At 44.8% G+C, this 13,724-nt stretch overlaps 1 protein-coding gene across 1 annotated transcript in view; it reads left to right on the forward strand.

Moving 5' to 3' along the window:
• Nucleotides 1–13,724, forward strand: part of Rtn4ip1 (reticulon 4 interacting protein 1) — a 48,245-nt gene that overhangs the window by 13,358 nt on the left and 21,163 nt on the right. Inside the window, exon 5 of the mRNA XM_021174364.2 lies at nucleotides 7,089–7,137. Coding sequence (XP_021030023.1) covers nucleotides 7,089–7,137 — 49 coding nt within the window. The remainder of the gene's footprint in view (nucleotides 1–7,088; nucleotides 7,138–13,724) is intronic.

Below are 13,724 nucleotides of genomic sequence, written 5' to 3' on the forward strand. Positions count from 1 at the left end.
GGTGAACTTCTGGTGGTGTACAGTCTCCACATGCTGGGAAGGCCAAGATCTGTTGTGAAGTCGTCCTTCAGAAGGACCGTTCATGAGAGTTCCGCCCACATGACCTGAGATACCTTCTGCCCCTTTACCTGGAGTTAGAGAGCAGCGCACTGGAGGGACACATTACAAACACTAGAACTGTGGCAGGTGGCACTTGATGGCCCCAGCAATATCAGCTTGACGAAATCATTTCATGTGAGTTACAGTAATAGCCTACCTCTTAGTTACATAGTTGTGACAATCACAAGAAATGGGAGTACCTTAAAATACTATGAACATGCAAGTGTGTGTGTGTGTGTGTGTGTGTGTGTGTGTATGATGGAAACCTTGAGCCACACATATGCTCTCCCCTCGGACTCCAAGCAGTAAATTTGTAACACCTCATTTTTAAAATATGATGCAATTTAACGGTTTTATTGATTGGTAGGGCTGTGGGCACACCTGAGTATCATGCTCTGCCTGAAATTCATCTCTTGCTGGGAAAATTGTATTCACTGAGTTTGGCAGAAGCAGTAAAAGTGTTAGACATTAAAGTATACCTGCTTCACAAAATAAATTTCACTTTTGAATTGTGCCCACTTGAAACTCAGTTCATTGATTGGGATACTTTGCAGGTTTTGGTGTTTTGGTTTGGCTTTGCATTCTGAGATTTGGATCTTTGTCAGGTGATGTAAATTAGGTGCCTCATGCTGTTTACATAGTTAGACAGGCTGAAAGTGAACCACATTCCCTCCCCTCCCCTAATACACAGCGTGCTAACTTTGAAATTAGAATGTCCACCTGGTGATCCCCCAGCTTCCTTCCTTGTGCCTTCAGGTGCCTGTCCTTCAGTTTGTCCCCTTGTTTCTTTCCATTCTGCCTCTGCCACTCCTGTGAGCCTGGGGTTTTCATATGCATCCGACCTGCTTGCCTGGCTACTGGGGAGAGCCAGAAGAAAGCAAGCCCAGACACTCTCTTGCTTTGGAATTGTGTGGCTATGGACAGGACAGGAAGAGAGCCTGGTTGGAGGCCTGGGCCTGGCCAGTGCTAAGCAAGCAAATGTGCGCTACTCCTGGCTTCTGTTCCCGGGAAGCTGGACTTGCTCAGTAAAGTAGTTGTTGAACCCTCCTTACAGATTAGCGCTGCAAGTGCACGGGCTTGTTGTCTTTGAGGGTTCGAGACCATGACTCTTAAGTGCTCTGTGGGAGCATCCTTCCTCACTTCTTTTGTTTAATTCTGCTGTTGTCTTCAGAGCTTCCAAGCCATTTCTCTGTCTCCTAGGCTCAGCTCATCTACTGCCAACCTCCCCCCCCCCCCCCCCCCCCCCCCCGCCCCCGCCACTTCCCTCTAAGTTTTGGTAATACCAGGTCTGTATATAACTCTAGCTTCTCTACTGAGCCCCAGCCAGCTCTCCCCTTTGTTTCTTAAACATAACTTGTGGAAAATAAGCCTCCCATTGAACTCTTCCTCTGCACTGAAATATTTTAAAGGTGTATTTACCTATGTATGTGTGCGCCTGTGGTAAACAGGCGTCAGGTGCCCGGGAGGTCCTAGGACAACTCGCAGAAGTCAGTTCTCTCCTTCCACGTGTGCATCCTGGGGACCACACTCAGGGCTCCCATCTTCACCAGCTGGGCACTCTCATTTGTGTGCGGTGATGTGCTAGCGCACATCATACACACATGTGCAGAGGGCAGAGGACAACTTTTGTTGAAATCGAGTTTTCCCTTCAGGCTCCAGGGATCGCGCTCAGGTCCTGCACCTGCTGAGCCATCTTGCCAGTCTGAAGTAGGTTCTTTTTGTGTACCCCAGGCTGACTTTGAACGTTTGTTCTTCTCCTCAGGCTCCCGAGTGTTGGGATTGCAAGCCTGCACTATTACCCCTGGTGTGGGAGGCATTATTAAACCGCAGTAGCTAGGAAGAACTTTTAACTCTATGCAGAAATGACTTGGAATCACAGACAGTATTTCCCACTAAACCCAAACCAAATGGGCAACAGTTCCTCTTATCCAGGAAAGATAACTGCCTCAGTGGATTCTGAATCTATAGATAAACAGAATCAGTTTATTGTTGTGCTCTTGTTAAAGTGATTTAAAACTCAGACATTATTTATTTCTATAATTTTGAATTTTTTGTTTTGGGGCCACAGTTGAGGGTGGGTAATTAGAATCACAGAATGTGAAACCACAAATAGGAAGAAACCACTGTGTCTCTGAGTCAACTTATCTAGTATCGCTGGTAGAGGGGGAGGGTGAAGGAGCCAGTAGAGGAGGGGAAGAGACCTCCATCTTAGCTGCTTGTGGTTGTCGTATCTTTGTTTTGTTAAGTTGTACAAAGGCTCTGTGTGTGCAGATTGCTGCCAGGGCTCCTGTGTGGGTGAAAGGCTACCCCTAACAATGAACCTAACAGTTCATCCTACTGTGAACATTCCACTTCTCATCTTGGTTACCCTCAGTATTCCTCCCTTGAGTCAGCCTCTGTGTGTGACCCGAGGAGCTGGTGACCCATGCCTGTTCCCAGGGCCTGTCCTACATGGACGGTCCATCTTAAGGTCCAGTTGAAATTCTGAATAATCTTAGATAATAGTACCACTGTTAGTCAGTATCTCAAGTTCTTGATCCATTATGGGGGAGGCAGTTACCCTGGGCATTTGCCAAAGTATATAAATAGCTTTGTGCTCATGGGAAAGTGTGTTTATATTTCAGATGCCTAACTCATACATGAACTGTTCTGTAAACTGGGAGATGTCAGTATGAGTTACAGAGATTCAGAAGGGAAGGAAACCAGCCCAGGCTCTCTTAGTTCCCATTCGATTGCTTTGTTTGTAACTGTATTATCTCACTCAGTCAAAGTTTCTCATCCACGTTAGTTAGTAGGAAACTTAGCATGGTAAGTAAGTGTGCTAGGATAGGTCGGCTGCAGCTTCACCTGTCTCCACTCCCACATTGAAAAGGAGCTCGTGAAACTCAAATGTGGGTCATCGTCAGCACCATTCTTATTTCCTAAAGGTCATTGTTTTTTCTTGCGCATCTGACTCTCCAGCAAGAACAGGATCCTTCTGCACACGTTTATTGGGAGAGCTTGATTGTAGAGGTGAAGAGACCCTAAGCCCAGAACTGGTGCTGCTTATATAGGCCTAGGAGAGGCGTGTCTCACACCCGGATTGGTTGTGCATTCTACCTCATTTGCATGTTCCTCATCTGATTGGTTATTCTCTCTCAGTACCTCACAAAACCTCATTATCATACCTCATTTGCATGTCTCACATCTGATTGGTTAACTCTCTTAGTACTTTGCAGAGCCTCATTATCATGCCCGGGCCAGGCAGTGTTTTGGCGAAAAACTTTACTGCATAAGTATGCATTGGTTGTTTGCCCAAACTTATGCATGGTGGCCAGCAGTAGCTTGCGCCACCCTGCAACGGCACATGTGGCTTCCCACGGTTTTTACCTGTAGAAAACATAGCCAGACTTCATCGTTTTTATTGGGATCTACTAGGAGTATTTTAATCTCGTGGGGAGCCAGGAAAGCCTATTACACCTGGGTTAGAAAGCACGACATGAGTCAGTGCCGAGATCTGGACTTTTGCAGCCCAGGTTTCTTCAGGCCAAGACAGAACAGAAACTTGATAGTAAATTCCTCCTTCTGGTTCCCCCGTGGTTGTGTGTGTGTGTGCACGTGTGCACGTGAGTTGTGTCTGTGAATGTATGCCACATGTGTGAGAGCACTTGTGGAAGCCAGAAGTCTGATCTCCTTGAAGTAGAGTTGTGGCAATTGAAAGCCACCTGACGTGGGTGCTGGGAACTGAACTCAGGTCCTCTGGAAGAGCAGCAAGTGTTCTTATCTGCTGAGCCATCTCTCCAAAGAAGCCACTGTTAAATCAGCACATTATTGGCTTATTCAGACATTCGGCAGAAATGACAGAGCGAATTAGGATTTTAGAGTTTAAGAAAGCAGGTATGATAGCACATACCTGTAACCAACCACTCTGGAGGCTGAGATAAGAGGGCCAGGACTTCAAGACCACCCTCAGCTCCATAGCACGGCTGAGGCCAGTGGGGGCTGCCTAATGCTCTGTCAACAGCACAGAAGAATGCATAGCATTGTAGTCATTATTCCTATTCCCCAGTGCTTTCTAGGTCTGCCATTAGATCAAGCCACAGAATTTTCAGAGTAAGCTGTGGTCTGTGAAGTGAGGGGCCATGTGTTAAAGACCTGGGCAATCTTGAATTACAATGTTCATGGGCTTTTTCCTATAGAAGCCAGTGGTTCTCCGCCTGTGGGTTGTAACCCCTTTGGCAAACATCTGTCTTCAAAATATTTACATGATGATTTATAACAGTGGCAAAATTACAGTCATGAAATAGCAATGAAAACAGTTTTATGATTGGGAGTCTCCACAATATGAACTGTCTCAAAGGCTGCCGACCATTGATATCAAATAGCAAGCAGCACCCTTTTTTCTTTTTTTCTGACTTTGGTTGGGTTTGCATGTGGAGTGTGGTGATACAGCAAGGTAGGTAAGAAAATACTCCTGAGCAGCACTGGAGGACAGAGTGAGGGTGGGCGCCACAGCGCTCTTCCCATAGGTCTGCGAGGTACTTTATAGAATATAGCTTAGCCACAGAACATCAGCTTATTGCTGGCTTTAGACTTTATTTTGCCTGCTGTCCCTTTAGAGATTGGCTTTGTTTGGAAAAAGAATAGGCCCTACCTGACCCTACACAAAACTAAAGCTTGTGTGGTCAGAAAAGAGTCCTCCCTCAGTGTCTCAGCATTTCCTTGGTGCGCCTCCATCCCGTCTTGAGCCTGCTTCTCGGCTCTTTTGCACTTTGAGGGCTCCCTCAGGTGGCAGCGTTGGGAACTGACACTGGTTGCAGATCGTCACACTTTTGTGAGATAATTTTGCTGTTTTATTTAGGAAGTGAGGCTGCTTCTGATTAAGGGTTATGGGGAAGAGACAAGGTAACAGGAAGGAGGTCAGAGACATGTCTGTCAGTTGGAACCCGGGCAGCCATGATATTTGCTGTCCTTTTAATCCTGTCTGCTAACTGTGTCCTCCTTTATCTCCAGTCCTTGTGCAAAGCAGACATCCCTCCAGGCTGAGTACTGCCAGTGCTGGGGTGCTTCTAACAGTAGTGCCGCTGCTCTGTAGCTTCCATAGGAAATCGTCTCAAGCCACCAGAGAGGCAATTTCTTAAGCAGAGCCTTAGGACTGAAAAATCACTGCTGTTAGACAACAAAAACTTGGTAAAATGCCTGTCCTTTCTCTATCCTAATGTAGAGTGAAAGAAAAGTGTGATGTTACTTGAAGGAGAATTTGACTAATTTAGGTAATAATCAAAAAGTCAAGGTCAAGTATTTTATTGGTAAATTAATTGTTAAAAACCTGTATGATAGTTGTTTTGTTGTTTACATGGTTTGGTTTGAGAGAGTCTCACGGAATTTCCCAGGCTGATCTTGAGCTTACAATTCTCCTGCCTCAGCCTCCTGAGTGCTGGGATTCCAGGTGTGCACCAGCACCTCAGCTGTAGGACACTTCCTGTGTCTGTTCCCACTTGGCAATACTAACGCTATAGCATGGGTTGAAGTTTGGAGGACATGGAACATCTGCAGAGTGTCACCTCTTCTTCACTAGTGATAGCTTTGAGATGAAAACCACTTCTAGAAGTAACGTGATTTTCAAAGAGACTTTTTAAAATTATATTTAATGGTATTTCAAAGGGAACAGCTGACTTGGAAATTATAGTCATAACTCTTAACACACAACAGATGATAATAATCAGCCTCTGTGATTTGCGTGAGGGACAGGAAAGATGAAGTAGCTAAGATTACAGGCAGGGTGTGTGTTCTAAGGCTCAGTGCACTGGTTAGCAGTAGGTGGCAAAATTCTATACTGTCTCGTAGTGAAGATAGAGGGCCTATAACTAGTAGTTATGTAATGATAGTGGTGATAGACGGCAGGCACTCCCTCCACTTATCTCAGGAGTGTTTTCTGTGGGCGCTCAGGGAATTTTTATGAAATGGCCTCCATAATAGTTAATATAGTACCAGATACCAGACAACCATTATGTAATGTCCTTCCACCTCTACTGGGTACAATGTTCTAGATGTTTGACATCATGCAGCCCAGGTTCCCCACCCCCCATGTGTGTACACATGTATGTTCCATAGCACACGTATGGAGGCAGACAACACCTTTCAGGAGTTTGTTCTGCCCTCTAACCCCCACTACTGCGGGTGCCGATGGTTGATCTCAGGTGGTCAGACTTTCCTGTCAAGCCCTTTTACCCACTGAACCATCTTGCCTGCCTGATGCTGTGAGTTTTGACTACTGATTCGCTTTCAGATCTCAGACTCCTTTGGGAAATGGATGGTGGCTTTGTATCTTCCTCTTTGCCTATGCACACCTAGCCTTGCATTACATTTTCAGAGAGTCACAAATGTAGAAGATCAGGCTTTCTCCCTCCCTTCTTACCTCTGCCCCTCTCTATGGACTCCAGGCTAAGTCGTCTCTCCTCAGCCCAGGTCTCAAGTGGCAGGAGGCCACTGCGTAGCTGTGGTAAGAGCCTGGAGCCCAGGATGCTTGTGCTGACAGCACAGTCATCGGCTTATACAGGAAATCCTACCGAGGATGAGTCTGTCTGTGACAGTTGATGAGCTTAGCAAGACATGCCTGGACACAAGGTGCTCTTCTACCTCGGCAGGAATGTGGTCAGGAATGCGACTTCTGAGAGAACAGCATTAAGAAGTTTCCTCCTTACAGAGAAGTGCGCTAACTTTAGCCTAGAATAATTGATTGTGAAGCAGAGGTTACAAAGCACCATCTAAGCTACCTGCAGAAGTAAATTGTTTGTCTGTGAGTGTTTTGTGTTTCAGTTAAGAGTGTGCTAAAGGTTTCATTTTAACTCTGCAGCTTCTTGGTGAACTCTGTAATTCAGCCTTGGGAAGGAGGATGGCTTTAGTTGCTTTGGGGACTGTTTGTCACTAAGGAAGTTTCATCTTTAGAAGCCCTGTTCACCGGGTGTGCTGCCCAGTGTCTCACCGCTGTGCTTTCTCTTCTGTTGCAGTGCGTTAATCTTGGGGGCGTCAGGTGGAGTTGGTACTTTTGCGATACAGGTAAAAGGATTTCTTAATCTTGTGATTAGGAAGACTTTTGTTTATATGAATTTATAAATTCATGTTATAAATTACTTTCCTCAAAAGCTGAGTCTAGTGTACTAGTTAGTTTTGTTAACACCAACTATAGTTACCTGGAAGAGGGAATGTCTGTCAAATGGGCTCATGAGCATGTTCATGGGGCATTTTCATGACTAATGTTCAATGTGGGAGGGGCCAGTCCACTGTGGATGGTGCCACCCCAGGTCAGGTGCTCCTGAGTTGTATAAGAAAGCAGGCTGAACAGGCCATGGAAACCAGCCAGTGAACAGCATTCCTCCATGGCCTCTGCTTCAGTTCCTGCCCCGACTTCCGCTCTAATGGACTGTAGTCTGTGAGCTGAGATACTGTACTCCCCAGATTGTGTCTGGTCATTTTAACCCAGTTATAGAGCTAGGGCATCCAGGAAATGCCTTCTGGTATGAGTGATCCGAGTGAGCGTGCCTAATAATTAAAGGGAACACTAGCCTCTCCAGTAGTTTAACATGGAACATTTAAAACAGTTAAAGAAGCACAAACAGTTGAGTGTGTGGAGCAAGCCCTTTGGGAGGAAGACCGTGGTGCCTGTAGAGACTGGTTTGCAGTAAGCAGCATATACCAAAAGCTGTTGCTGCTTCTAGTCAGAATGTTACAGGCTTTTTGTAGAAATTAAGAAGCTGATTCTAAACTACATAGGGAAATGCAGTAGCCAGAAGATCAGTCAAAAAGCTAGTGTACATTCAAAATGATCTATGTATTCAATGTGTAAAGCCAATAAAAAGGTCAGCTACCTTTTCCCCATATGTGGCAAGTTTATTCTGAAATGAACATACAATTGCAAGCTAAATTTTTGAAAAGGAATAAAATTAGTTCCAAATTTCCAAATCTTAATCTTACTATTAAGCTACAGTAATCAAAATAGTGGGATAGTGGCATAAGATGGGTCTCCCTCCCTCTCTCCCTCCCACCCTCCCTCCCTCCTTCCCTCCTTCTCTTTGTGTGTGTGTGTGTGTGTGTGTGTTTATAGAGGGAGGAAGGGAAAGAGAGAGGAAGTGGAAGTGAGAGAGCGAGCCAGTTAGCAAGAGCACATAATGGAAGAGAACTAACTAACCAACCAGAGACAGGTCTAACTATCTATCTCTCTATCTATCTATCTCTGTATCTACTCAGTTTTGCTGTTTCAAGTGTCTGTGTGAGAGTATGCCATGTGTACAGGTGTCTGAGAGGCCAGAAGAGGGAGGGCGTTCGGCCCTGGAGTTGGAGTGATAGTGATCATGAGCTTGGTAACTGCTGCAGGATTCTGTGGGAGAGCAGCCAGTGCTCTTAACTTACAAGCCATATCTCCAGCCCCGTCATCTGATTTTTAACAAAGAATGGCAAAATCATTACGTGAGAGACAGTGTCCTTCTAACAGATGATAAGACAGCTCGATGTCCACATACGAAAGAAACAAATTGGGCCCTCATGATACCCAAAATAATTCAAGGTGAATCAAAGATTAATGTAAGAGCACCAGCCATAAAACTCTTAGAAAAACAAGCTATAAATATTCATCACCTTAGATTTGGCAGCACACTCTAGATGTGACACTAAAAACATAAGTTGAACTTTACCAAGTTAAAAATCTTGATACATCAAAGGGCACTATCAAGGGATAAAAAGAGAAGCAGCCCACATGTTTTAGGTACTGTCTGTGCCTGTGACAGAAGAGATGAAGAAAGGATACGCTCTGGCTCACAGTCCCAGGATGCAGTCAGGGGAGTCACAGCAGCAGAGTCTTGGGGCAGCTGATCTTACACCTGCAGCCAGGAAGCGGAGGGCCATGGACTCTGGTGCTCAGCCAGCTCTTCTTTCTGTGCAGTCTGGCACCTCAGTCAGGAAGTGGGGCTGCCCATGGTAAGGTGGGTCTCGCCACCTCAGTTACCTGGTGTAGATAATCCCTCACAGGTGTGCCTAGGGGCTTGCCACCAGGGGATTTTAGATCCTGACAAGTTAGCAATCGGTATTAACCACCACACCGTGGAGAGTATTTATAAGTTAATAATCTGAAAAAGGTTTGAGCTCCATACGACATAAAGGACCCACACTTGAACACAAAAAGACATTACCACTTTTAAACCAGAAAAGATGCCACACATGGTGGTAAATGCTTGTAATCCCAGCACTTGGAAGGCTGAGGCAGGAGGATCTTTAGTTTGAGGCCAGCCAAGGCTACCTAAGTGAGATCCTGTGTTAAGGGAACAAAGCTCAGTGAAGCACATTGTGTGTACAGTTAATATACACCAATAATAAACGTGGGAAAGCTGGGCAGTGGTGGCGCATGCCTTTAATCCCAGCACTTGGGAGGCAGAGGCAGGTGGATCTCTGATTTCGAGGCCAGCTTGGTCTACAGAGTGAGTTCCAGGACAGCCAGGACTACACAGAAAAACCCTTTAAAAAAAAAAAAAAAAAAAAAAAAAAAAAAAATCAAAGAAATGTGGGAAAAACTCAGAGTCTCAGAGTAGACTGTTGTTGAAAGAGCACGTGGAAATGGCCTGTGAGTTGTTCCTGGGACGCCACTGGGCATCCCTACGTTGGGGACATCATTCAAAACTACAATGAGACTGTTGAGCAGAGCAGGAAGATCCTCGAGCCCACGGATCTCCAGAGAAACCAGGAATGTGAAGCACACAGGATTGTCTTTCTAATGGGAAAGATGAAAAACCTGTTTTTCCACCCAGAAACCAGAGAACTGGAGGTGGTTAACAGCCCGGTGATCTGTTGGGCCAGGCCATATCAAGCTCCTAGAGCCAGGACCAGAGGTGGCTGGTAATCTAAGTGACCTTTACAGCCAGGCGGTCCCCCAGCTCCCACAACCAGGACCAGAGATACCTAATAGTCTAAGTGACCCTTACATTATCTGTATAGCCAGAGGCTGTCCCAAGCCCTCACAACCTGGACTAGAGGTGGCTAATAGCCTAAATGTTATCTTGGCTGTCTGTATGACCAGATCAGGCCAGACTCTTAGGCCCCTAAGCTAGTACAGCTGGTCTATCTCTAGAACCCATCTTCTTGGAAGAAATGGCACTAGCTTGAGTTGATTTTCAATGTAATTATACTTCCTTGTGTACCATGAATTACATTGCACCAGGAGTCTCGTTCCCAAATTATACAGGGCTGAAAAACACTGAGAATAAACTGTCTGGCATTAGACTCCTGCAGCTTGATCCAGGTTGACAAAGTCAGTCTGCACCAGGTTCATTCTTACCTCTACCCGTGGTTTGCTTTCCAGTGGGACTCCTGAAGGGACCCCCTTGGCATACCTACTAGGGTGGTTGTAATTAACTAAAATAATAACAGGTAACAAATGCTGGGGTGTAGAGAACCAAGCTGTGGTGGGCAGCTTCTGCTGCCACTACATACCCATTAAAGGTAAAGTTTAACTGGTCAGAGGTTTTACTTCATGGTTCTCTGTACCACTGTGCCACACCCCTAGTGCCTCTGGTTTTAGTTTTGAGTGATAGTCACTCATTTAAGTTGTAGTTAGGAGTAAGAACACAAGAAGTAGTTGGCTTCCTTGGGCCCTTCACAAATGGCCTACACTCACAATAGACACATGCACATAGATTTAGAAAATCTTAAAAGTTTTCTGTTGTGAAATATAACTCAAAAAAAGTCCAAGTGATATAAATATATATAGTCCAACAATTACCACAAAGCAAACATGACAGGCATGAGCCGTATTCTAATTAGTAGATATTCTGGAGAAGGGCTCTAGGGATTGGACTCTGGAAAATGCGGAGCGCCACCCCCCAGCGCAGTCAGTCCCCAGCCCCAGTCTCCTATTTGATTGTGATTATCAGTGAGAACTCAAGTGTCTACACATATGAATTCATGAAACATCTCTTGTGGTGTCACTTCTCGATGGAAGAATGCAGAGCCTCTTAGAGAAATGGGAGGTTAGAGAGGGCCCACAGTGTGAATGAGCCTTAGTTTCAGTAAACACTGGGGACACTATCATAACCATCAGATCAGTGTCAGATTTGGGAGCCATCTTAAAGACTGCCAAAGATGTGACAGTTTCAGTTTCTGAAAAGATAATTATGGTAGCTTGAGTCAATAGAAAGATGTTTAAATTCATGAGTTTATGTTGATTTTTTGGGGAGGGGAGTGGTTAATTTTGGAACATTATGAGGAACAAATTATAAATTGATAAAGGGAAATAACTAAATATGTTGCCATCCCATCAGTGCCACTTTTATATGACATGTATGACTGAGTAAACCGTATCATATTTGAAGGGAGGCATTTCTTTATTAACTACAGCCATTACATGAAAAGGGGTGGCATTTGAACATCACTCCTTGGCACCCCTGGTGTACAGGCTTAAGTCCTGAGCTCTGGCAGCTTGCTAGCTTTGTCAGGTACCATGTGGGGATTTCTGTAGAGACTGAAATCCGTTCTTGTCCAGTCTTCAGAATGCAGCAGACACAGCACCATGAGAACTGTCCTCTGTGCAATGATAAGTGAACAAAGGGATAGAACGGTACCATGTGATTTAGAAGAGCCCCCCTTCCCCCCATTTTAACAATGAGCACAACCAAATTATGCCTCAGGAATGTATATTTGGATGACATTTTTTAAATACTAGGAATTGATTACTGTAAAAAATCAAGATAAAGGTGACCCAAAAAGGAGATATTTGGGAGAGGGGTGTGTGCTGAGATAGGATACAGGAAAAACCTTTGGCTCCCTGTGTTCTGTTTCTTTGTCCGATTTTATCTGCCTTCTAAGAACTTTCTGTATTCAGACTTCATTTTACATGAAAACTTCCTCACTAACCTTCTTAGTAAAGATAACTAGCTAGTACAGTGAATTAGAGATAACTAGCTAGTACAGTGAATTAGAGATAACTAGCTAGTACAGTGAATTAGAGATAACTAGCTAGTACAGTGAATTAGAGATAACTAGCTAGTACAGTGAATTAGAGATAACTAGCTAGTACAGTGAATTAGGAAAAGCTGGATGTTAAGGGGCAAAGGGTTGACCTGTTGTATCACGTGATAAATGAAGTCTTCCTGAGGACTTAATGCTGTTTAAAGAGAACGGGGGCTGGAGGGCTGGCTGCTCTTCATAGACTGGGGATTGCTTCTCTAAACCCTCATGGCAGCTCCCAGTTGTCTGTAACTCCAGTCTCAGGGTCTAATGCCCCTCCTGGCCTGTGTGGGCACCAGGCATGGATAGGATACACATGTGGCAAACATTCATATGCATAAAACAAATATAAATTAATCCTTAAAGAAGAAGCTATACTATCCACAGGTCTTAGTACATCCCCCTTTTCTCAGCAATGTCTTGCGTAGGTTTTGGGGGAAGAGTGGCCTCAGTGAGCTTTTCTAGATTCACATCTCCCATGTTTGACTCAGGACTTGCTGTTGAAAGCAGCAGATCCCTTTATTCAAGAGGCCCTGTCTGCAACCCACAAATATAAAGATTCTATGTCACAGTTCCTCAGTTTCCTCAGATTTTAAGCTTATATGAATCCTTGAGAGAGATTTTTGTTGTTGTTGACTTGAGGTAGGATCTCATGCATCGTAGGCTGACCCTGAACGTTCTGTATAGTTAAGGATAACCTTGGATTTCTGATCCTTTGGCACTATGCCCCAAAGTATTGGGATGGCATGTGTATGTCGCCATACTTAAATGGATCCATAACTATTAATTTCAAAATTTCTTGATAAATTTCAAGCATCTTGCCTGCTAGTGGACTGAAAATAAATCGTTAGCTCTGTGAAGCTGATATTACAGAAAAAAAGTATATCAGGTTTGTAGGGCAGTTTCAGATATTTAAAGCTGAATAACATTAGAATTGTGTATTCTTTTATTTAAGTCTATCTTTAAATATGCTATGTGCATTTTAAAACAGAGAGACCATTTATCTAGACCTTCTTACTCTAAGGGAGAGGACCCAATTCATGTTCTAAAGCTAAAATGTCTGTATTTTCTTAATCATCTAGCATCTGGTAGCTGGTGACTGTGTGTTTGTGGCTGTGCATCTGCATGTGCGTGCACGTGGAGGCCAGGCTTGACGCTGTGTCTCTTCCATCACTCACCATTTGTACTTTGAGGCAGGGTCTAGTACTTGAACCTGGAGCTCATTGATTTTGCTATGTTAGCCGGCTGGGAAGCTCCAGGGCGATTCCCATCTCTGCCTCCCCAGCACTGCGTCTGCGGACTTTGTCCATGCCTGACCTTTTACGTGGGAGCTGGGATCTGAACTCAGGTCCTCGTGCTTGTCTCACAGGCACTTTGCCAGTCTGGTTGTCATCCCAGCCCCAGATGCGCTGTCTGAGTCCACACATTTGGTTATGCAAATGAAGAGGAGCTGCATCTTTGTATTCTGGGTGCTTGTCAGATAGTCACTTCCTGAGGCTGTGTGACAGACAGTGTTTGCTTTCTCCTTTCTCTGTCGTTTGCCCTTTGTCATTGAAGGTGGCGCACGTCTTTAATCCCAGCACTCGGGAGGCAGAGGCAGGCGGATTTCTGAGTTCGAGGCCAGCCTGGTCTACAAAGTGAGTTCCAGGACAGCC

Source organism: Mus caroli, chromosome 10 (genome assembly GCF_900094665.2).
Source record: "Mus caroli chromosome 10, CAROLI_EIJ_v1.1, whole genome shotgun sequence".
Classification (NCBI taxonomy): Eukaryota; Metazoa; Chordata; class Mammalia; order Rodentia; family Muridae; genus Mus; species Mus caroli.